The following is a 24390-nucleotide window of genomic DNA, read 5'->3' as shown; positions in this document are numbered from 1 at the left end:
GCTTCCCCGGTGCTGATTGGCAGAGGGCGCGGGGCGGTGGCGCCCGGAAGTGACGCCACGCTGCCGGGCGCTGCCGGAGGAGCGAAGCGAGGCGGCGGTTCCGCGGGCCGGGCCTCAGCGCGGCCTGTGCCCCCGCCCGCAGGTGAGAGCGGCCCGCCCGGCCCCGCCGCGCTGTCCGGGGCGGTCCCGCGCCCGTTCGCGGGGCGGCGGGGGGGAGCTGTGTCCGGGCTCGGTGTGTGGCGGGCGCGGGTGTGCGGGGACCCTGCCCCGGGGAACGGGCCGGGCTGGACCTGCTGCACAAGGACGCGGAGAGCGTGACACTTCATAAACAAGGCAGTTGATGCTGGGAAATTATTTCTTGCGTATTTTTTTTTGCGTGGGGAGGCGGGTTTGTGCGGTGTGCGGAGCTGCGGGGAGCTCGGCGCGGGGCTCCGGGTTCGGTGCTCTTGTTGCCCGCGACCGTTTTGCAGCCGAAATGAGGAACTGGCGAGCGCTTCAGTTCTGCCCTAAACCAGAAACGTGGCAGCAGCTATTCCTGCTGCTTTCATGTGAGGGAAATGCCGTGTCCTCCCTCGCTTAACGGGGGGGTTTAGAAGAGAAAAAGCCTTCAGTAAGCGAGCTTAGTTATTTACATTTGTGGTTAGCCCTTCGATTTCCAGTATCTCCCTACTATTCAAGTTAAGTGTTACCTACAGGCCGTGACAAGGATCTGATAGTCTAGAGCCCTAGGGGAACAGTTTGATTAGTGTTGTGGGCACAAACCGTTTCCTAAATTACGTTCTTCAGGGCTGCTTGGTGTTCCAGCTTCCGATTTCTTGTTCAGCAATAAACTAAACACATGCAAACACGTGGGTGGGCGAGCATTGCCACGCAGGAGGCGTGCGAGGTGCAACGGAAGGCATCTCTGCCCACTTGGTACCAAAAGTTTTGGTTTTGTGGAATAACTTAAAGTTATTCTTTAGAACTGTTTTTATGGGGTTTGCATCTGAACTGTAACCATTCCTTTTTCCTGCCATGTGGTGTTGCCTTGTGTTTTATGATTTTTGCATATACGCACAGTAAGTTATGAACTGAGCACAGCCACAAAAGGAAAATAAAGTGGCTTAGCTGCTGAACAGCTCTTTTTTCCCCCCATGTAATTTGTGCTGCAAAACTGTTATGTGGAAAATGTTGTATGGAATCTTGCCTTTTGCAGATCTGCTTAAAATACTTTCTTTTAGAGATTTTTTTTTCCAGTATGGGCTTATAATAGGAGAGGGATGAGCTTATCTTTTAATGGGTAAGAGGTTTTCTATCCCTAGCTCTAAGCCTTCAGTTCTCTGTCAGTGCTATTATGTTCTGTTGGCAACTAATTTTATTCTTTCAGATTAAGTACTTTGTAAGTGGGCTCACTGCAAATTAGATGTCAGTTAAGGAGCTGCAGAAATGATGAACTTCTTAGTAACAATAAAAGAAGTGAGATGTCGCAGTTTGTGTAGTCATTTAGCAAATCGCAATTAAATCAGCTTTTCAGTTCAGAAGCTGTGTGGTTGCTGTGTAGAACAATAGTTACGTCTCCTTGTGGTCCAGGATTGTGACACATTCACACCCTCCACCCTCTCCCCGGTATAATAATTCAGTGTCAATAAAGAACTAAGATGCTTCTCCAACAGGTAGTGGTGGGCAGCACTGCTGGAATTTTCATGAGACTGAAATTAGAGCAGGTATCCTACTGCTTTCAGTTCTCAAGATGCAAACTGAACCTTTTTGGAAGAAGCGTTTGGGGGTTTTGTGGAGCTGCAGCCCAGGGCTCCGTGGGACTTTTCTGCCTCTTCGTGCAGAGTGGGTGGGACGGAGAGCTGGTCCCTGCTGCGTGGGGAAGCACAACACGGTCTGCCTGCCCCACAGCCACGCTGGGCAGGCTGAGAGGTCAGCAGCAGAAAGTGATGTCAGAACTTCCAAAACTGTGTCTCAAACAAGCCAGTTCTACTCTTTGTTTATTTAGCTTTATTTCAGTCCCTGCTCAGTTCTCTCATACATCTGATGTAGAATCCTATCATGTATTCAACACTTCAGATAATATGCGTTTTACTCCAGAACAAAAAAAAAAAAGCGGGGGGGGGGGGCTTGTTTGGTTTGGTGTGGTTTGGATTTTTTTTAAGTCAAAGATTAATATAGCATACGCTATTAATAAACATTTTATTGTCCTGGATTTAGCTTGCATGAAAAAGCATAGCGCACAAGGATTGAAAAAGTAAATTGGAAAGTAATAAACCTAATTAAGATAAAAGCAAAAATGGAAAAATATTTTTTAAATGTTATGTGTGGCATGTCGAAGTAACATGAGTAATGAAGCTGTAGAACTGAAGCCCTGAGTAACGCATTAAAAATTCTGTTTGTCACAGATGGACCAGTCGTCTCCAACCTACATGCTCGCCAACTTAACCCACTTGCATTCCGAACAGCTCCTGCAAGGCTTGAACCTCCTTCGCCAGCATCACGAGCTCTGTGACATTATCCTGCGAGTGGGCGATGTCAAGATCCATGCCCACAAAGTGGTGCTCGCCAGCATCAGCCCCTACTTCAAAGCCATGTTCACCGGGAACCTGTCGGAGAAGGAGAACGCGGAGGTGGAGTTCCAGTGTGTGGACGAGGCGGCTCTGCAGGCCATCGTGGAGTATGCCTACACGGGGACCGTCTTCATCTCACAAGACACGGTCGAGTCGCTTCTGCCGGCTGCCAATCTGCTCCAGATCAAACTGGTCGTGAAGGAGTGTTGTGCGTTTCTCGAAAGCCAGCTTGACCCTGGCAACTGCATCGGGATTTCTCGTTTTGCGGAGACCTATGGCTGCCATGACCTCTACCTGGCTGCTAACAAGTACATCTGTCAAAACTTTGAAGATGTTTGTCAGACGGAAGAATTTTTTGAGCTTACGCATTCTGAGTTGGATGAAATTGTTTCCAATGACTGCTTGAATGTCGTGACAGAAGAAACTGTTTTTTATGCACTAGAGTCCTGGATCAAATACGACGTGCAGGAGCGGCAGAAGTACTTAGCGCAGCTGCTGCATTGCGTGCGGTTGCCACTGCTGAGCGTTAAGTTTCTTACGCGGTTATACGAAGCAAACCATCTCATTCGTGATGACCACACATGTAAACATCTGCTAAACGAGGCCCTAAAATACCACTTCATGCCTGAACACAGACTGTCCCACCAGACCATGTTGATGACGCGACCTCGCTGTGCTCCTAAAGTTCTTTGTGCTGTGGGAGGAAAAGCTGGACTGTTTGCATGTTTGGAAAGGTAAGTAGTGGTAAAGTTGTTGCAGAACTTGAGTAGTGTGGTGTTTGTGCGTGTTTGTTATCGCCCTGGGTCAGGGCTCAGACAATCGTTGGAGAGCTGTGGTTTGCAGGACTATGGTTACTGCTTTTTCGTCATGAGAACTCTTAACTAGAGTTTGTTTGAACAAGTACGAGCACTGAGTTCAAAATGCTTTTTGATTTCATGAGTAATCTTCAATGTTACAGGGTTTTGTTTGTGCCAACACAAATAGCTATACAATCTTACCATTTTAATTCTGTTCTTTGAGAATTTGGTTAATAAAAGTGATTAATATAAGTCTGCATGCTACTTCTTTACCCTCCCAGGTCTTCTCATTTTACGTAATTTTTCCCCAATCTATTATTATTCCAGAAAAATCAAATAATAAAATTTAGCTTAATATGACAAATATGCTTCCTGATAACTCAAGAGTCCTTGGAATGAAAATAGATTTAAATCAGTGAGGAGTGAAGAAGTAATTCTTAGCAATGTCACGTTCTTGATCAGAGCGTAATCATGGCTTTAATCTGCGCTGCTGAGTGGGTGCCTGTGTCTGTGCTGGCAGAAATGGGTAAGTGCCCCTCGTTCTTTACCCAGTTTGCAACATGAACCTCCTCTGCAGTTACTGGAGTACATCACTGAGGCGAATCAGCTGAGCAAAAGGAATGTAATAGAACAGTTTTCTTCCCATTCTGGGTGTGGTTGGGTTTGCTTATAACATTGTATTAACATTTCCAGAAGCGGTAGTGAAACTGTGTGTGGTTCTGCATATATATTCCTACTTACACGTCCACGTATAGTGGTTTTGGTGTTCAGACACACAGCCCAGACTGGTTCCACAGCTGCATTCGGGATGAGGTTTTACTCAGAGATGTTATTTTCTGTGCCAGTTCCGTGCTTGCAGATACATATGTATACTGAAAAATCTGGGAAGATCTGCATGTTCTTCTTCCCTGTGCTTAGATATGTTGTCAAAGTTATTAAAGTTAACTTTCACAATAGTAGGGGTTGATACTAAAGTAGATGTTGGAGACTGGGCATGGTTTGGTTTATAGATTTAAAAAGTAAACAGGTTTTGTGTTTAATAAAAAGACTGAGCAAATACAGTAGGCCTCTGATATTCTTCAGCTCTGTTTCTTTGCCAGCTTCTTCAATGACTGTAGTCATATTACATACCAAAGTTTTTGGCTGTTTTTTTGAAACAACTTCTTCCTTAATTCATTATTCATATTAGTCTTTCCTAAGCTGTTGTTTCAGTTCATACTTAATTTTAAACAATTGCTCTTGACGTACTGAAAAAAAGGTCACAGATCGATTAAACAAATACTTCCTAATACAATTAAAATTGTGAATTGGGAAACCTTAATTCCACTATTCTCATTCTGCTTTTCCTTTGTATTTGCAGGAAGGCTCTTTTATTTTCACGTAGAGTTAGCTGCTGTTTCATAATAACAAGATTCCTTAGAATATATTTAGTACAGCCCTTCTCGAAGTGGGCGCTGCTGCCGGGAGCCAGGCGGGTGTCTCGCAGCCCTGCTCGGTGCTGTCAGCGCTCCAGTGCCTTCAAGTGCTTGCATGGGTTTTGATCAGATCGTATTTCCTGTGTACCAGCTATTCTTTTACATCATTTTAGTAATTTATTCGCTAAACTATTTATGTAGATTGACTAGACTTTATACATGATAGGCTAGACCCACCATATTTTAACACTGAGTATAATTGAAAGAAAATGCAAATAAGCAGGATTTTGAAAACAGACTTTTCAAATTAGTCTGTTCTACTTCGACATTTCATTTAAATTATACAGTGCATGTGAAATAGGTATTTGTAAAACTGCCAATGGTACTTTCTAAACGTATGTTTGTAAATATATATAGACTTGAGCTTTCTCCTCTCTAATTCTCTTTTTTGCTCTCTCCCATCTCTGTGGCTGTTCTGACTTTTTGCTTTTCAGTTTACCCTTTGTATCCCTATGGTTTGTATCTTCAGCTTACCCCAATCACACCTGGCTGCAAAAGCTGCTGTGTCGTCTCCCCTCGCGTTGTCTGCGGCGCTGTCCTGCCCTCTCCGCTTTGCCTGGTTTGCACTTTCAAAATCCCTGGTTTCAGGTCTCAGTGCCGTGGCTACTGGCTGTGTTGCTGCATCATCGTGTTCGCTATGGGGCCCTGGGGTTTTAGCTCTTTAGAATAGTGACTGCATTTGATTTGAGCTTATGTTCCGGCTCTTAGAAGGAACAGCAAACATCAGACGGGACATAATAATAATCTTAAGACTGTTCCTTGATGCTCATGTGCACATCACAGAGCTTCAGAAGGTTCGATTTGCTCACAGAATCTTTGTTTTTCTATTCCAGTGTTGAAATGTATTTTCCTCAGAATGACTCCTGGATAGGCCTGGCACCTCTTAGCATTCCCCGCTATGAATTTGGAGTATCTGTCCTAGACCAGAAATTATATGTTGTAGGAGGGATTGCGACCCACGTGTGTCAAGGCATCAGTTACCGAAAGCACGAGAATTCCGTGGAGTGTTGGGACCCCGACACGAACACGTGGACGTCTCTGGAAAGGATGTTTGAGAGCCGGAGTACCCTGGGAGTGGTGGTTCTGGCAGGAGAGCTCTATGCCTTGGGTGGCTATGATGGGCAATCTTATTTACGAACAGTGGAGAAATACATTCCCAAAGTGAAGGAGTGGCAGCTGGTGGCCCCGATGAACAAAACAAGAAGTTGTTTTGCTGCAGCCGTCTTGGACGGAATGATCTATGCTATTGGTGGTTATGGCCCAGCCCACATGAACAGGTACGTGCTTCTGATGCGTGGAGCTTGATGTTGTAAGCTTGAAATCGGCAAAACTCACTGTTAAGCTTGTGTTCAGCAGCCAGTTAAAAAATTATTTTAAGATCAGTCATCCACAGTGGGCCTCATTAATCCTTGTTCTGCAGTATCAGTCTGATAATTCAACTGGGAAATCATTGTTTTAACTTACCTTTGTGTGTTCCAGCTCACGGCTGGTTTGTTTGAGGGTTTGGTTTGTTTTTAAACCCTTAAGAAGGGAAAAGGGTAAAGACAAAGACATATGTGCATACAACTAAGCAAGGTGGTGCAAGACACCCGACCTTGCAGAGCCCCGAGGCGGGTAGCTGTGCAGAGGCCCCAGGGCAGCGCACTCTGTGTGTTGCGGTGCTGCGCGGCGGTTCCGCTGCTCTCAGGACAGGCTTGCTCAGCACGAGTCCTGCACCGCAAACCTCAAAATGCTGGCATGTGTGGTCAGCTCTAACGTTGAAAACACCAGTTTGAAATTAACAGGACTTTTTTGCTTGCTTAATGTACACAAAATAAATATATACCTCAGGTGGAATCTTGTAGTAATCTTAAAGTTCAGGCTGCTGGTTCCTGGTCTGTCTCCTGGGTAGGAGCAGGCTTGCTCCAGACCTCCTGTTCGCAAGGAGGTTCCCTGGTACCAGCACACTCTTTAATTGCTCTGTTCCACATGGCTCTGTGGGTGGACTGAGGCCTTTAGTTATGCAAAGGAATCACTTGTACTTTTTTCTTCAATTCAATAGGAACAAATGAGCCGTATGTCCTTCAGGAAGCAAATGAATAAACTACAAGCCTAAATAGCTGAATAAAGAATGAAAATGAAAATCTTGCTTATAGGAAGGGATGCATTGATTGTTTAACACTGTAGTCTAACAACTTTGCACTAGTCATTAATTGCACTTACTGTTTGTACTTGCTGTGTTTTTATATGAAGCAGTTTGTGAAGCAAAGGGTTAGTTCCATGTGCGTGTTAATGACTCTGACCATCGTGCAGCTCTGGTGGTTAAAAAAAATAATGATTATAATTAATTTTCTTTTTATCCTGGCGGCCTTTTCTTAGTGTTTTGATCAGCGACCTCTGTACTGCTTTTCTGGAGAGAGATGCTCTCCACATTTTTTTCTTCTCTGTGTGTTTTTTTCAGGCAAGCCTCCAGGAAGTTTTTGATTTGATGTGTTACCCAAATAGATACACTTCAGATCTGCATTGTGTTTGGTTTTTCATTAGTTTCTTTCTTTATAAATAGCAGCAGTCATCCTTGAACGAGCTTTCAGTTCTGAAGCCAGCATTGAAAAATCTCGCTTTGTTTCCGTCTGTCACTGAGGATCCAGAGTACTGGCACGAGGACATCGGAGAAGCGACTGAGCTGCAGTCGCCGTGTCAGGATGAAATATGTTAAAACTGCTTTTTGGCAACACTGCTTGTTGTCGAAGGACACTGGGATGTGATTGATGCTTCTTAGGTGATAACACTGGCTTTAGTTTCTTGTGTGCTACCGTTGGGTGGTACAAAGCCACCACGCCGCAGAATATTCCATCAGATCAAGTCCTTTTTCTTTGTGTTGCATTTTTCCTGGATGTGTAATATTGGTTGGCAGAACTAGGTGTACCTCTGACAAATGCAGATTTCTTGTGGAGTGAAATTCAAATGTCACTAAAATCCAAGCCTGACGAGTTGTTTGTATTTGCAGCGTGGAGCGCTATGATCCAAGTATAAACTCGTGGGAGACAGTAGCTTCAATGGCTGACAAACGAATCAACTTTGGTGTTGGTGTCATGCTGGGCTTCATTTTTGTAGTAGGTGGACACAACGGTGTGTCTCACTTATCGAGCATTGAGAGATACGATCCTCACCAAAATCAGTGGACTGTGTGTCGACCCATGAAGGAACCCAGAACAGGTAGGGACGTGCAAAACTCTCCGCAGTTCACTGGGACATCCTTTCAGAAAGAAACTGTCGTTTGACCCGACAGGAGCGGCAATGAATTTGCAGAGACTTGTCTGCAGAGCATTGTCCTTCGTCTGTGAGCTGGACTAAAGATCACTAGATCAGCTTTGTGAAAGTATCGATTTCTCTAATTTAATTACAGTCTAGTTTATTGATACTGAGCTGTAACAAAAATAATATGAAGTAATATTTCTACTCTACCTTTTATCTTTTTGTTACTTTTGAGTAAGTGTCAGCAATTCCGTGGTAACTGTTGTATTGTACTTTATGTCGAGACTCAGTGGTGCATCTTCTGTCTCCCTGACAAAGGGCATTGGGACAGAAGAGCATTGTTTTGTCACAGGAAAGTGTGTGAGAAGAGTCGAAAAGGAGTGTAAGACCTCAACAGAGAGAGACTCTTCGTTTACACAATTTTCTTTAAAGACAGCCCAAAGAGGGAGAGTCTGTGAGAACTTATCTGCTCAGCCTCTGGGCTGGGGGAGAGTGTTCAGCTTAGGATCAAAAATACTACTTATTGCCACATTTGGTGATAATGCAACTTTTTTCTTCTTCCCCCCAGGCGTTGGCGCAGCTGTAATTGATAACTACCTGTACGTCGTCGGAGGCCATTCGGGGTCGTCCTACCTGAACACTGTCCAGAAGTACGATCCCATCGCGGACACCTGGCTGGACTCTGCAGGGATGATGTACTGTCGATGCAATTTTGGTTTGACCGCACTTTGATGAAAAGTAGGACTTTATGGACCTGATGTGAAGATGGAGCTTAACCTGCTTGAAAACGAACCTCGCTGGCAGAGACCGTGAGCTGCATTTGCTGAAGCTGGAAGGTTGGAGGAACGCGGTGGAGCTGGGCTTGACACGTGGAAGGATTTGTTTTCTTTCAGTAATTGGCCTTTGTTCATTCGGCGACATGGGCAGAAGGAATGGAAAGCTCATCACCAGCTGGGTTTAGATCATGTCCTGGTGATGGCAGTGAATTTGAGAGAGTACTGTACAGGCCTGGGATATGGTTAGAAAACTTACTGTGTATCTAACCCTTTCACTTCTAGAGCTTTTCTCTCTTCCTCCTGTCTACCCTGAACATGAAGCTTGCTGTGCTGGGGCTGGGAGGTGTGCGAGTGTGCCGTGTGACTGGACTGTTTGCTGACACTTGTCTGGCTGGGTCTTCATATTAAAAAAATGCCAGTGCTTCATAATTTTTTTTATGAACAGTAACTAAAGGGCTGCCTTGTTTCTGTATCTCAAGGTTTGTAAATAATAAATTCCATAGTATGTTGCCTGCACACTCCCCTTTGCCACCCACGTACTGGTAGGAGGGCTGGGATGGTAATTAGTAATGACTTAAAGACATTTGTAAGGCAAATTTATTGCCTCTTCACACAATTTTTTCATCTGATGAAATCACATTTTATACTTTCCCTGATATTTTCTTTTTGTGGATAAATAGTGCTAGCTTAAAGGACCTCGTCTTGCTGGTCTGCTCTGTGTGTTCAATGGTAACGCAAGGAAAAAGTTCAACAATAATACATCGGAAGATACCACAGCAGCATTCATAGCACGATATAAAACAAATACTCAAAAATGGATCCATCCCATCCTTCTCCCAAGCACACTTGTGCCCATATTCCATGTAAGTTCCTTTTTTATAAGAATGTATGATTGCTTTCTCAGAGTGTGCAGATATCAAAATGGTGCTACATGTAGGACTCACCGATGCGGCTGTTCTGAGTTCAGTGCAGTATGCACACAGCAGGAGGGTTTGGAGTGTTCTGCTGGTTTTCTTTCTTATTTGCTTGATAACATTTGTGCCTATGAAAACTGTCAAGAATAACACAATGTACTCGGTGATCTCTGTTACATTTTTTTTTTCAGAATATCTACATTTATTGTTCTCATAAATAGGGAGTGAATAGTGAGATCCTGTCTGGGGTTTTTCACACAGTCTTGCCTTTAACCCAAGCTGCAGCGAGTGCCAAGCACGGGGCGTAGCCGCTCGTCCCGAGAGCGTGTCCTGTGTAAGGAACTAGTGCTGAAGGTCCGTTCCTGTGATTAACCAGAATCTTAAGAGATGCAGCTTTGCGATAGCACTAAACTTAGTGAAAATTTGGGCAGAGAAATAGAAAGTGATGCTGTAGGTTATGGCCATTATTCAAAATAGATGAGTGAATACATATGAATTTTAGCTGATTTAGAATGTTTTCTTTTGTGTTCTGATTTTAGCTAGGAATCATGCTTATCTTGAATTTCTGTTTTGTTGTCTGTACATGTATTGCCAGGCCTGGTACTGAAGAATTTTTCTGCCTCCAGAGTTATTTTCCCTTTGTTTTAACATGTTAAATTCATGTTTGTTTCCCCTTGTTTTTCAAGCCCATATACTATTATTTTTGAAAGTGCAATAATATTTCCAATAGTCGCTTTAAAAGCCATTTCTTTGTAAGTACACTAGGGGGAAGTTTGAGTGTAGGTGATTTATTGTGAGTTCCTACAGAGCTGGTCTGGCCAGGCAGGTGGCGATGGGCCTTGTTCTTCCGTATGCGAACATTCAGATTTTAAACAGTCAGAAACACGAGGGCGTTTACACCATAAAATGTTATTTATAGATAACAGGTATCTGCACAGATTATAACTTCCTGCACATATTCTTCAAATTTGCTAGGATTAAGCAGGACTTTAAAAGCAAATCAAATTAACAATTTCAGCATTTTCAATGCAGTTTATTCGACTCGCTAAGGATTTTAGTTCTATAGCAATAATAACATAATTTAATTATTCTGGTGACTCTGTTGATGGAACTCAAGTACTGAAATGATTGTACGTTGGATGTTTTGAGGGGTTCGGGGAGATGTTTCCACCTTCTCCTGCGGTTCAGGTAGAGGCACAAGCTGAATGTTTCCACGTCCTGTTTCACTTTTCACTCTGTTCCAGAGATGCCATCAATTACCGTATCTTCCAATATACACCTGAGATAAAGATGCTTAACAAACAAATATTTTCAAAAAAGATAAATTCTTTACTTAAAAGAGAAGTTAATGCCTTTTATTAATAGGAGGCTTTCCACACAGTTTGGTATATACTGAACCTTTTGGAGTTTAAGGCCTTTGGGATTCCATGAGGGAGGATGCTCACCGAGATGTTCTGATGGGGGCTATGAGTACAAAGTGGTGCAAGGTGTAGAAATCGTTTTGACTTCATCAGAACAAACAAGTCCACAGGTCAGGGTGGTGTGGATGGTTATTCAATCTCTCTAGAAACATCTGTCATTTATGGAAGTCAAAGCACTTACAATTGCCCCAGGTTTTCTTCTCTTTTCCTGGGCAGTGGCCGTGTTAGACGAGCCCATAGCGATGGAGCCCGTGTTGTGGCGTGTGGTATCGCTCCAGTTAACAGAGAGCAGCAACAAGTTTTTAGTGCGTAGGCTTGGTATGAAGAATGGGAAAAATACCCAATAAAATCTGCTGCTGGTATTAGATGAAGTGTTTAGCTAGAAATGGATCGAGTGGTGTATCAGCATCGGGATTGTGTCACTGAAATCATGCCATGTTCTTTTCTGCTCCGGGTGCTCCTCGTCCTGTTCACTCAAGTACTTGGTTATAGGAAGATCAGACGCAACAATCAGTTTAAATCTGCATTTAAAGAACAATACTCTCTTTGTAATGTCTGTCTCTCAGTTTAAAAATTAAGGACCTTCAAATAAGATGTCATACAACTATAAGTTATCATCCAGTTCTATTTCTGAATCACTCAAAATTATCTGTAAAGCACTTTAAAATGGGTATGAGTTTATATGTGTACATACAGATCCTGAATTTCTGCTCTTTTTAGTTAAGGTATTTGTCTGTAAGCTTCTTGACAGTCTCTCCTACTAGGGATGCTTTTCTTTCAGAAAGTCTAGTTGGAATTTCTTGAAGGGCACATGTGTCCAGTACGCGTTACAAACAGCTTTTTCTTGGAGATAGCATGTTACTTTTGTGAATTTCCCATTTGTAAGTCCCCATTCACTATATGAAACAATGCAAAATGTCCAAGCTTGCCTTAAATTCTTGATATTCAACTGAACTCAAAGAACTGGATGATAATTCTTATTTTTTTGCCTTATGCGCCGTGCTGTATTTTAAACCCAAGGATAACTAATTTTTAGCAGGATTTAATAATTGTACAGAGAATACCAAATAGTACTCGGACTTGACCAGAGTGCTTTGGTTGGGAGTATAAAGTAATATATGTAGCTTTGTGTACGTAGAGTGTTTCTATGTGTACATCTTTTTTAGCAATGTTCTGGTTTTGTTCTTGTTTACAAAAGCGGCAGTTGAGTTCAACAGGAAAATAACCGTAACCGCATTCTGGGTCTTTATGAGTGTTCTCAATGCGTTTGCTCTTGTGATAATGCTCTGTAAGTATTGTTGTAACTATTCCATTGAATGTGAAACAATTTAGTAAATAAACCTGAGCAAAAACTTATTGTTACACTTGGTTTTGGTGAATGTAAATAATGCTGTAGCTTGAGTATTCTCACACAGGAACAGCTTTGTGAGTTGTTATTCTAAAGCGATGATACCTCATTACTAGAAGCTCCCAAGGAAGAGGATTTCAGTGCCTGGGTTGTTCTTTCCCATCTGTCCCTGTGGCTGTAACTGTCACCTCTGTGATGAATCGGTGCCCATCACAGGAACACACAAACTGCTCGTTCCTGTGCTCCTTGGTAGAAGGATGCTCAGAAAACTCCTGGTGAAGACCCAGCGACACCGAGCGACTGCAGAAAAGTGGTCTGTTCGAGGCCAAAGGGCTTTGCAGGTAAATAATTTTAGTTTAGTGTTTACAGCTCTTCACATCCATGTGGTAGGTGGTGGTTTCACTTTGGGTGACGGTTTCCATGAAGTACCAACAGGTACCCCTTTCTCTGGAAACTTAAGTCTTGGCAGTTGTGCCAGGATATCAGTATTTTCCTGGCTTCATCTAAATACAGTCAGAAATGGTTAATTTTTGTACACAGTTGAGAGCAGGGGTTAGTGTCCTGAACTCCCTTCCTTGGCCAAGGCCTGAATTCAGGTTCTGGTCGCTGCTGTAGGAGATGCTGCTCAGTGCTGGTGCTCACAGGTACTCAGCAATACTGCCCAGAAAACCTGTCATCGTGTAGGCTGTGAAAACGCTGCCTTTTAAAGTCCTAGTTGTGCCGAAGCTGGTACTAAAGGAAAATATTAAAGTGATTTTCTTGGAGAAAAAAAAAATACTATGTTAATAAAACACTTTCAGGTAACAGCCATCAAGGACTTAGTTTGAGCTTTCCCTAATTCTGAAGGTTTCTCTTACACACTGGTGTAGTTCTTAAGTCATAGAATCAGGTTTTATACTTCAGAACACGTTTGGCAAGTAGACAGGGCAGGTGAGGATTTCTACCAGTTTATTTTGGTGTAAAGTTTTATCCATTTAAGGAAAAAATAAGGCTGTGTCAGAAAAATACAAACACTTTGCATAGTATTTGACCTGGAGCAGCACTAGGCGGTGCTGCACAACACCGTTGTAGCCCTCTTTCTCGGGGTCCCAAGAGTGCTTAATGCACTGACCTTAACTTTAGGAATGGCCGGGACCACAATGGTGAGAGGAAGGTAGCTTAGGGGGTTTTAGCTGTGTTATATTAACTAGAGATGGGAAGGAAAAAAAAGGAAAAAAAGGTGCTTTATTTAAAAAGATCGCATTTCTGAGCCCACCGTAGGTGCGTGCAGCACAGGCCGATCTGCGCAGCTGCAGCCGTGCTGCCTGCGGGCCCGCGCGGGCTCCAGCACCGCTCACACTGCTCCACCGTGCTCTGCTCCGCGGAACCGCCTTCCTGTTCCTCAGCACATAAAGGTTTAATTTAACTGTTCCTTGGAAAATGCCGCTGTGATCCCCTGCCCCGTTCTGGCCATCTCATCAGCCATGCTGTGTTTTTAGCTCCAGACGGATCAGGCAGCCCTGCGTTTGCTAATTTTCTTTGCTAGTGGAGCTCCAGTCTAGAAAAAGGGCGGTTTGCCTTGGGGCACGCCAGCTCCAGCAGCCTGCTGCCGGGAAAGTGGCTCCCCTGCCCAGACCCTCACGTTTGGGCCCTTTGGGCTGCAGCTGCTGGGTCTGTCCCCGGTGCCGCTGGCAGCAGCAGCCGGGAGCAGGGTCAGGGCTCATCCAGGGCACGGGTGATGCCAGAGCGAGGTCACCACGTAGCGGAGCTTCTGGTATTTTTCCTCTCAAAGGAAAATGTTATTTTCTTAGCTCGAGGAGACACGTAAGTACTTGTTCTCATGACGGTGTCCTCGGGAAGGTTAATGGCCAAGCCAGTGCCATCCCCGCTCCCCAGCCCCTCCGGAGGTGACACTCTGGGTGAGGGTGGGTGGCAGCGGGGCCTGAGGAACCTGGGGGGAAAGGAAAGGGCTTGTTTCAAAACTTCAGTTTTTCAGAATGGGCAGAGCAGTGTTTAACTAGAAGTAGCTGGTGCCCCTTGATTCTCTAGGGGAGAGAAAAAAACGCTTGTTTTTCCCCTCTCACAAAGGTATACATACAGCGGGTTGTGTTCTTGGGCAGTGCTGTTAGAAATTCAAGTCCTGTGCATTTTGAAGTAGAAAAATGATATTGCTTTCAGTGATGTTACTTGAGCATTAGAGTTAAGTGCATGCTTGAGTGCTTTATTTAATTGGAGACGAAATTCAAATACTGATAGCTTTGAGCTGCAAATTTGGATACATATTTTAGTCCTAAAACCTCCAGGCTGTGGAGGAGTCGTTCAGCTCATCATGAACGTCAGGATGCAGCAGGTATTTCATTCTGATGTGGACCTGGATTTGCTTTGCAGAATCCCCCCATGCTTGTTGAAGAAGGCAAAGACATGATATTTTGCATTATTAATAGGTATATTCTGTGTATGCAAAACTAAATACAATAGTCTGTACCGATCAACAGCACTAGTACTGCAGGCAGCAAGGGGGCTGGGAAGAAATGTGTGAGGAAGGAATTGTTGGCCCTGCGGGTGGTGAGAGCCTGGCCCAGGTACCCAGAGAGGTGGTGGCTGAACCATCCCTGGAGACATCCCAGGCCAGGCTGGACGGGGCTCTGAGCAACCTGAGCTGGGGCAGATGTCCCTGCCCATGGCAGGGGGGCACTGGGGGGCTGGGGAGGGCCCTGCAACCCAAACCGTCTGTGATTCTGTGACCATTGCCAATGCATGAGCTGAGGGAAGAGGCTTCCATGAGCCGGGGAGAAGCAAATGCAGCGGCACAGCCTGGAAATTGAAGAGCTGCTGTCTGCGGGAAAGTGTAACAGTGGAAGGCAGAAGAAAAGCCCTGCTGAAGCCCAAACCGATCTGCAGTTCAGGAAGAAGCCTGGGGAACAAACAGCCTGTTCTGCTCCGCTGCACGTGGGAGCAACCGCAGCTCTTTCGTGTGGGTGAGCAGAGCGGGTGGGGGGAACGTGAGCGTCTCTGAGCAGCCCCCTCCAGCAGTGCCCTGGAAAAGGGGAAAAAAGGGAAAACAAAGTGGAAAAGAGACTCTTTGCCTGGGTCAAAATATACCCAGTGATGCCCAGGGCACCCTCAGGGAGGGGGCACAGGGTTCTGGGACCCCTCCTGTCTGACCTGGCAGAGCACCAGCACCTCTGGGGGGGTTTGGCCTCAGGCAAAACACAACTATGGAGCTCCTCGCACATGGGGAACATCAGCTTGGCTGCCCTTGGAGAAAAGGCATATTTTTGTGACCTTTCCTGTGACAGTTCTGCTCCATCCCAGCTGTGGTCACTTCTGGGGGTGTTTGTGGACCCCCCGGACCGATCCTGTCACCTCTGCTGGCACCAGCACCCTGAAGGCACAACATGATTTGTCTCTTTCTGGGGAAGTGTTTAAAGATGCAAATAAAAGGGGTTGAAAACCTTTCCCCAGGTGCCCCAGTGTCTGCCTGCACCAGTGAATAAACCACTGCAGGGTCTGCTCTGGTTTTGCCACCAGGGCAATGCTCTGCGTCTATCTGACCTGTGCTCTGAGAGTCACCTCTGTGCCATGTAGGTGATAAAACACAAAATCTTCCCCAAAGCTTTAATCTGAGCAGCCTTTTAAAGCAGGGAAGCTGTACACAGCATGGCCTCCTTGCGCACCCATGCAGCCAGCATCTATTTAGATCAATTCGTGATGCAGCAGCTCTCCAAGTAATTTTTGAAATGAAGCTTGTCACCATCTCTTGTTAGCTGCAGCTGCCAGGCCTGAGCTGGAGCACAGGAATCACCTGGCTGCTGCACAAATCAAGCAGGCAAATACTGCAGCAAAGTCGGAACTGACAGAAACAGCGTGGAAATAACTCGGCGTCAGTCAGGAGTGCTCCTGCGAGCAGAGGAGAAGTCCAGACGTCTGCAGGGTGAAGGTGAACGCATCCTCCTGAGCACAAGCGTGGGTTTGCTGTCCTGCCCGGGCAGTCGCTGCCTGTTCTACAGCCGCAGGAGTGATGTGAAGGTCGGAGCCGGGCTGGGAGCGAAGCCTCAGAGCAGGTAATACCGATGACATCCCGGCGGTCTGCAGCTGTGTGCGCTGTCCTGCCCACGGGCGGGTGCTGTGCCTGGGGGCAGAGCTGAGGAGAGGCTGGGCGCGCTGCCCGCCCTGCCTGCGGCAGCGGCCGCGGCTCACGCGTCCCCTGCGAGCTGCCCGGGGGCGCCTCACTGCATCCGGAGCGAGACGCACCCGCTGCCGCTGCTGACGGCAGGAAGCGTTGTGTTGCGCCTCGGGTGGCGCCCCTCGGCTGGTGCTTTCCTGCAGGCGGGGCGCGGGTGTGCGGGCAGCGGTCCCTGCCCGCCCGGCTCTCGGGATGCTCGTCTCGCAACAGGAGCCTGCGGGGAAAGAAATCCCTGTGGCTGTCCCTGCTGGAGCCCAGTGCCGCCCGCTCTGCTCCGTGTCTGGGGAGGGAGGGAGGGAGGACAACCCTGGTCTGAGTCGGGGGACAGCTCGCTGTGGGGCTGCAGGGACCCCGCAGCTGTCCCCAGAGGGAAGGGGAGCCCAGAGGGGCTGCAAACATCCCCCACCTCGCCAGGCTCCACCAGCCACCAGTGGGCTGCACGGAACAGCCTTGAAGCAGCTGAGCTGCAGCTTGGGGTTTGTGCCAATTTGTCTTGGAAGGCTGCACCTCCTCCATCAGGTTGCTTTTTCTCCAGGGAGCCTTGTCCCCTGTCATGGCAAAGCCAGCCCGGCTGGGTGCGATGCAGCAAGCTCCAGCTGGGAGCCGGGTTTCTCCATCACGCTCCTCCCTGCTCCCCAGCCTTGATATTCCTCTCCTGCCCTCTGCTCTCAGCCCTTCCTCCCGCAGGCTTTTTAATACTGATGCTGTCTAAAAGTAGCAGGAGCAGTGGAAAATGCATCTGATGCTATGCAATTCATGTCTTACGCCTTGCAGAGCGTTATCATCTGCTGAATTTTAAAATCAGGCTCCCCACCGCCAGTCTGTGTCTCCCCGCAGAAAGCTGCCATATTGCCCATGAGATTATCTGATTATCTGTTTTTCTGCTGGGCTGCCCCCGGCACCGGCTGTCCCGTGCCTGCCGGGGTGGCACCTCATGCCACACTGGGTTCTGCTGGCCCGTGGCTAGTGCCGCTGCCCCGTGGCTAGTGCCGCTGCCCCGTGGCTAGTGCCGCTGCCAGGTCCTTCTGCTGGCTCCAGCACCCTTTGACCAGAGAAAGGCTTTTGCGCTTCAAACAGCAAAGGTCCGGGTTTCCCAGAAGACAAACTAGTGTGTTTTTTTTTAAAGCAGAGAAAGGGCAAAAAGAGATGAAACGCAGCAGAGATAAGGGCTGGCTGCAGCTGGCTCTGCCTGCCTGTCCCCTGGGGTGTGTGTGCTGTGCTGCCCGTGCTGTGTGGGACCACAGGTCCCCAGGAGAGATGCTGGTGGCAGAGGATGCCCAGGCAGAGTCAGGGTCTTTGGGGAGACCCTGGTCACTGGGGTTCAGCACCTCAGAGAGCTGCAAACCTGCTGCTGCTTCAGGACAACTGCAGCAGCTACAGAGACTGCGTTATTTTACACTCACCCACAACAAACTTAAACCCACAGCAATACTTGCTGCAACTACCATATGAAATGCAGAAACAGCCAGCAGTGAGTGATGGATGGTGGCTTTTGGGCCGGTTTAAGTCTTTTTTATAAATCCAAATGCCTTTGCACGCCAGGCTGGATTGGATGCATGGGGCGATGCCCAGCGGGGCAGGAGCAGCAGCTGTGCCCCTGTTCCTCTCACCAAACAGTGTCACACCGGGGTGCAGACCCAGCCAGGGCAGGGGGAACGGGCTGGGGGACCCTGAGCCAGCGGTTCCCCACCGGTGGCCACTGCGCATCGACTTCCCTCCCTCTGCTCCTCCTCTGACCCGCTGCCCTCCCTGCCTTCGATAACAAACTGCTGCCCTCGTTCCATCTTGAAGTGATTTTAGCACAACAGAAACAGCATGTACCTGTCAACAACAGCCATAGCCTGTCATTTTGAAAGTTTTCTGAATTTAAAAGGGGTAAACTTCAAAATGCCAAGAGCAAGAAGCCTGGGTTTAAAGTCTGACTGTCACCCCCCAGACAATTGGGATTCAGGACAGTGGCAGTTCCCTGCTGGACCTCGCTGCGAAGCTGCAGTAGCTCGTTTACTGAATTGCATTTTCTAATAGGAGTTACTGGTACTGGAAGTACTCCCTCCTCACAACCCAGGGGGATTTCTGAACAATTCCTGCTTTCCAGGACCTGGATAAACTGGCTTTATTTTGAGACTAATTCACGTCCAAATTTTCGTCTGATTAATACCGGCATGATGAGGTTTGGCACTGCCAGGTGTGCACCAGCACCGGGTGCTCCCAGCACAGGGGGCCCCGGGTGGACACGTTTCTTTCAGAGCCCACAGATGCTCCAGCCGTGCTGAGCACGGTCAGGCTGGGGTAACTGGTGAGAGTCTGGGGATGCTGAGCCCAGCTGTATGGTTAAAAAAATGCACCTGAAGCTGCAGGCTTCCCTCCCTGTGTCAGGGACGAACAGATGGAGGTGTTTCCCTAAACACCTGAAATAAATAGTTAATATCTTCAAATTACTGATATGTGTATTGCCAGGAAAAATATGAGAGAGTGTTTGCTTTCCTCTGCTCCCAGCCCAGATAAATGTTTGAGTCACCGGGGCATGCTGAAAGCCCTGATGTGTCAGCTCCAAACTGTCCATGGTATGAAAGCAGGGACACGGGGGCTGGCAAACGCCAGCGTGTCAGCCCAGGGAGGGCGACTCCGGCGTGCCCACAGCATGGCAAGAGGAGAGGCGGAGGGAGATTATTTGATACTCATGTTTACACTTTTTACACCCCCACATTCTCAGACAGGCACCCAAACCACCCCTGAGCTTCAGGCTCCGCTCTGCTGCGTGACGGATGCTGTGAAGGATGCTCTGAAGGATGATGCTCTGAAGGGTGATGCTCTGGACACTGCTCTGCTGCGTGAAGGATGCTGCGAGAGTGCCAGGGCCACGGCTGCATTAGAGACACTGCAAAAGAGATTGGCCCAGGTGACACAGGGTTCAGGATGTGTGACAGCCTGGCAGGCTCAGGGGAACGTTTTTGGGGCAAGGAGGGGAGTTCAGCTCCTCCAGCCCCAGGTGAAGGAAATTGGGCAGTGCCTCCAGCTGCCCCCTTGCCCCAACAACGGGCTTGTGTGCTCGAGGGCCACCTGGGCTTTAGGGACAGGAGGTCTCCCTTGTCCCTGCCCAGGGCTGGTGCCTGAACCCAGGAATGGAGAGATACCGAGGAGGAATTCGGTGGTGCCCAGGTGGGTGTCGAGGCTGCCAACGCAGCGGCTCCTGGAGCTCCTCCAGCAATACACGTCTCCTCCTTGTCGGCTTTAATTCACGGTGTTCAGAAAGATTGGAGCAAACGTGAGCATTTCCCTGAGGAACGGCCTTTCAGAGGCTGTTTTCAGGAAAATGAAAAGTGTTGGGTTTTGTTTTTTTTTTTTTTAATCTTGAGCTCTTTCACTGAGCAGTGTCAGGAACAGGAGCCTGCAGTGGGGCTGGGTGGGCACTGGATGTCAGTGTTGATTCACGCAGGGACACGCACGGGTGGGGGTCTCAGCCCCCCCGCCACCCCCTGCACCCAGCCAAGACCCCCCTACCCGTGGGGGTGCTGGCGAGTTCAATAAAACCAAACAAGGGAGCATTCGCTGTGGGGTTCTCTCCCGAGGCCGTGGGCAGGGATGTCGGGGTGTCCCGTCGCCGCTGTCCTGGGCGCAATGCTGCTGGGGACCCTGCACACCTCATCCCCTGTTAGCAGTGCCCCAGCTGGTGCCATTGCCTGTCCCCAGCCCTGCCTGGCTGCCCGCTCCTGCCCGGCCACCTGTCCCCACGCGGGAGCTGCTGGGAAAGGTGGGCAAGTCCTCAGCAGGCAGCGCAGGGGACGTGGGGAGCGCGCTGTGGGATGTGACCCGCACCCCTGCCCTGGCAGCACCCCCAGCGACCAGAGAGTGCTCCTAGGGCTCATGGAGGGGATGCGACCTGGGGACATTCAGGCTGGATGTAATGAAATTGTTGCCCCTGGGGGTGGTGAGAGCCTGGCCCAGGTTGGCCAGAGAGGTGGTGGGTGCCCCATCCCTGGAGACATCCCAGGCCAGGCTGGACGGGGCTCTGAGCAACCTGAGCTGGTGCAGATGTCCCTGCTCATGGCAGGGGGGCACTGGGGAGCTGGGGAGGCCCTGCAACACAAACCATCTGTGATTCTGTGAGATGGGCACAGAGGAGCCGGGCGCTGCTGGGACCCCTTGCCTGCGATGCTGCCGCGGGTCCCCTCAAACCCAGCCCTGGCAGGGGACACAGCAGCACTCAGGCAGCGCTGGGCTGGCAACGACTCACAGAATCATGGAACTGTTTTGATTGGAAAAGCCCCTCAAGCTCATCAAGTCCAACCGTTACCTCAATGTTGGCATTACCCCATGTCCCTGAGAACCTCATGTCCACATCTGTTCAACCCCTCCAGCGATGGTGACTCCACCGCTGCCCTGGGCAGCCTGTTCCAGTCTCTCTCTGCAGATCTCACCCGCCAAGGCTGCCCTGCGAGGCTGAAAACGAGCCCAAAACAGCCCACTCAGCTTGGAATGGGACTCATCGGTGTGAGCCTGCAGCCCCAGAGCCCAGCGAGGGGATGGAGATGTGAATCATAGAATCACAGAATCACTATTCTGTGATTCTGGCTGGGAAATGTCCAGCTTCACAGCCAGGCAAGTGTCTCCTAAATACGGCATTCCAACTTCTACTTCATTCCCAGGTGGGTACTGGAAATCAAAGTTAATATTTCAAGGTATGCTGGCGCATACACAAAATATGTCTTGAGTTTTCTCTGCCTTACTGTTTATTTTAAATCCTGAATTGTTCTAAATGAAAAAGTACTTTACTTGTGCAGATTAATTTGGAGAGCCAGAGATAATAATACTTTACAAATTTAGCATGAATTTCCCAAAGGGTTTGCGGTTCTTCAGATTAAACTATCGCAGTTCAGGCTGGTACCCAACTAGGAAACAAACAGAGTCAGTTCTTTTTTTCTTCAAGGTCCTCCAAAGCTCAGCGAGAGAGCTGCAAAAAAAGGCAAGAATGAAAGGGTGGTGAGATCCTGGGAGGGGGAAGGCTCTGCAAGCTGTGGCACGTGTGGGAATTTGGCTTTTGCCTCATTTGTGTTGAGGTCACACGTGCATCCGAGCAAACCTGGGCAGCTCCCGGGGGGCAGCAGCATCTGAAGGGGCTCGGGGGCGGGAGGGACCGACACGCGGTGCCCGGTGCCGTCCACCCTGCGCTGGGAGCAAACTGTGCTTTGGGGTGAGCGTCCTGCTCATGGTGTTTTAAGGCACATCTGTGGGAGCGCCAGCTTGCTCACGGTCCTGTTCCCACCATCCTAAACAGCAAATACTTTGTATTTCCACATCGGCGTGGGGAGGATGCAGAAAGAGAAGAGAATGAATATTTGCAAGAATTTCTCTAATTGCCATGAATCACTGCAGCATTTAAAATATTTGTCCTGCCTTGGGTAAGATGAATAATCTGCCGTGGTCAGATATTAGCATTCCAGCCGGGTAGCGGGATGGAAGGGCTCCGGCAGTGGGAATAAAGCGGCAGACAGCGTGTGCTGGCAGCTGTGAGGGATGCGGCGGATATTAATGGTGGCAGCTGGGGAGGCAGGAGAATGGCAGTTCCCAGGTGTGCCCCCCAGCACCGCTCCCCCTGCACTCACCGCGGAGCTTCAACGCCTTGGGCTTTACAGGAGCCCAAAAGCGTTCTGCGTGGCAGCTGGAGAGCGCGGAGAGCCCCCCAGGAGGACGCCGGGGACATGGGGGGTCCCTCCTGTCCCCAAAGCGTGGCTGAGGAGCCTGGGGTGGCACATGGCACCTTCATCCTGCCCATGTGCCTTAGGGCACCCGGGGACCGGCACCCGGGGACCGGCACCCGGGGACCAGCCATTCCCACACGAGGTGCTGGCTGAGTCCTTCAGCCCAGCGCTGCTGCAGAAGTGTCCTGTCCCCAACGAGCCACGCGGTCCTGGCCCAGCCCAGCCTGGCCAGCGCTCGCATCCCTCCCTCACCCACCCTCAGCAGCTCCGGTGAGACCCGCAGCCCTCACCGAGCCCTCTGGAGATCATCCGAGTTTGTATCTTGTTAAACAACTTCTGCGTTCCTCTGCGTTCCATTCCCTGGTCCAGCTGGGGAATGGGTTGTTACGAGACAATGTAAGGCCCGAAGTCTTTATCATCACTGTCACTTGTCTTTGCTCCTGGATGTGACATCTGTGAGGTTTTTAAAGCCGGCGCTCTCCCCAGGTCGCGTCTTTGAGAACCGCAGCCGTTACCAGGGCTGGTAACTTGCTTTGCACCCAGAAGCGTCATACTAATGCATATGTCCCCAGCACGGAGCTCACGCATTCCTCCTGGTGAGAGGAAGCCTCTGACAGTGGAGGAAAAAGAATAAAGCCAGAAATGATGGGCTCATAAAAAGTTTTCACTGCAGGGTCAAATATCCACGTTGCAGGGAGGCAGGGTATTTTCTAGGCACTGCAGGCTGGCTGTGCATGCCAAGGCATCCTGTTTGCAAACTGAGAGCCCCACCAGCTACAAACAAAAGTTCCCATGCCCCTGCATGTGTACAAGAGACAAAGAACCCATTAACCTGCTCTTTGGTGCATTTCAGGTGCTACGCATCTGTCAGCACCTTCCACACACCCAGTATTTGTGTATTCCAGTTGAAAATAGATTTATTCACGTGTGCCCCTCGTCTGGACAGGTGTCCTGCCTCCTTTCCACCCGGGGAAGGTTTGGGCATGGCCAGGCTTGGCCAACACGTCTGCACAGGAGCTTGGGGCCAGGGGACCCGCAGGATCCCCCCGCTCTCGCAGGGTCCCGCGCAGGAGCTGGTGAGACCTGCGTCTCGGGGCCCACAAACCACCCGGCCAGTGAAACATGTAAGAGAAGGGACTGAAAAGAGGATTGGGGGGGGCAAAGACACGAGTCTGCGAGCACCTCGCTTTCTGTGGGCATAAGGGTGAGTTTGGAAAAAATGCCCCACACCGGTGAGATCGCGGAGAGGTGGTAAATCTGGAGGCAGAGACGGGGATTAGTGGGAAATAATGTGGGGAGAAGTGAGACAGGCTGGTGACATTTCACCCTTTGAGCCTTTGCCTTCCCAGCAAGGTCTGTGGGAGATTCCACGTGCCTGCTGCGCTCGTCCTTGCCGAGGGAGCCTCAGGAGCGCGGTGTGCACCACAGAGACATGAGGGTCTCCAGTTCTGCCCTACGTGATCCCCAGTGCCCACGGTTCCTGAGATACGTTTGTCTTCACTGATGGTGTGGACTCATTACGGCTCTTCCCCAAGTTCCTTAAAACCCCCTTCAGCTGGGCGTAACACCCAAGGGGATAACGCCAGCACAGCGTAGGTTCAGGTTTAGGTTTTTGCTCTGAATTTTTGTTACAAATCTCATAGCGAGGATGCTTTTCCAAAACCACCTGTAGCATCTCTTTCGCACAGTGAGCCCCAAACACTGACCCCACAGAGGCCCTGCTATAAGGACTGGAAGACAACAAGGTCTGATTGGTGTTTGGTTTAATAAAAAGCTGTCGTGATGCTGTAGAGTTGAAAAGCCCTCAGTTAATCCTGGGAGGTATCCAGGTATCTGTTTTTTGGTCCCTTTCTTCCTTCTGACGGCTTCTTTCTTCCCAGGGGTATCACATTTTATCTGCATTCATTCAGATTATTGCAGGATAAAAACCAGTCTGGTTGGTTTAATTTAAAGTGACAGACCTTATCACACAGTGTCATCCTGTATTTCCAAGAGCAAAAAGAGAAATAGAG

At 48.7% G+C, this 24390-nt stretch overlaps 1 protein-coding gene across 1 annotated transcript; it reads left to right on the top strand.

The window, feature by feature from the left end:
* Window positions 1-66: 66 nt before the first annotated feature.
* Window positions 67-12476, top strand: KLHL28 (kelch like family member 28). The gene is made up of 5 exons (XM_065636663.1): window positions 67-142; window positions 2385-3283; window positions 5655-6098; window positions 7808-8016; window positions 8624-12476. The coding sequence occupies exons 2-5, from the start codon at window positions 2385-2387 to the stop codon at window positions 8785-8787; spliced, it is 1716 nt and encodes a 571-aa protein (XP_065492735.1). The 5' UTR covers window positions 67-142; the 3' UTR covers window positions 8788-12476.
* Window positions 12477-24390: the final 11914 nt, after the last annotated feature.

Source organism: Caloenas nicobarica, chromosome 5, assembly GCF_036013445.1.
Source record: "Caloenas nicobarica isolate bCalNic1 chromosome 5, bCalNic1.hap1, whole genome shotgun sequence".
Classification (NCBI taxonomy): Eukaryota; Metazoa; Chordata; class Aves; order Columbiformes; family Columbidae; genus Caloenas; species Caloenas nicobarica.
This window is presented reverse-complemented; position numbering and strand designations above follow the sequence as displayed.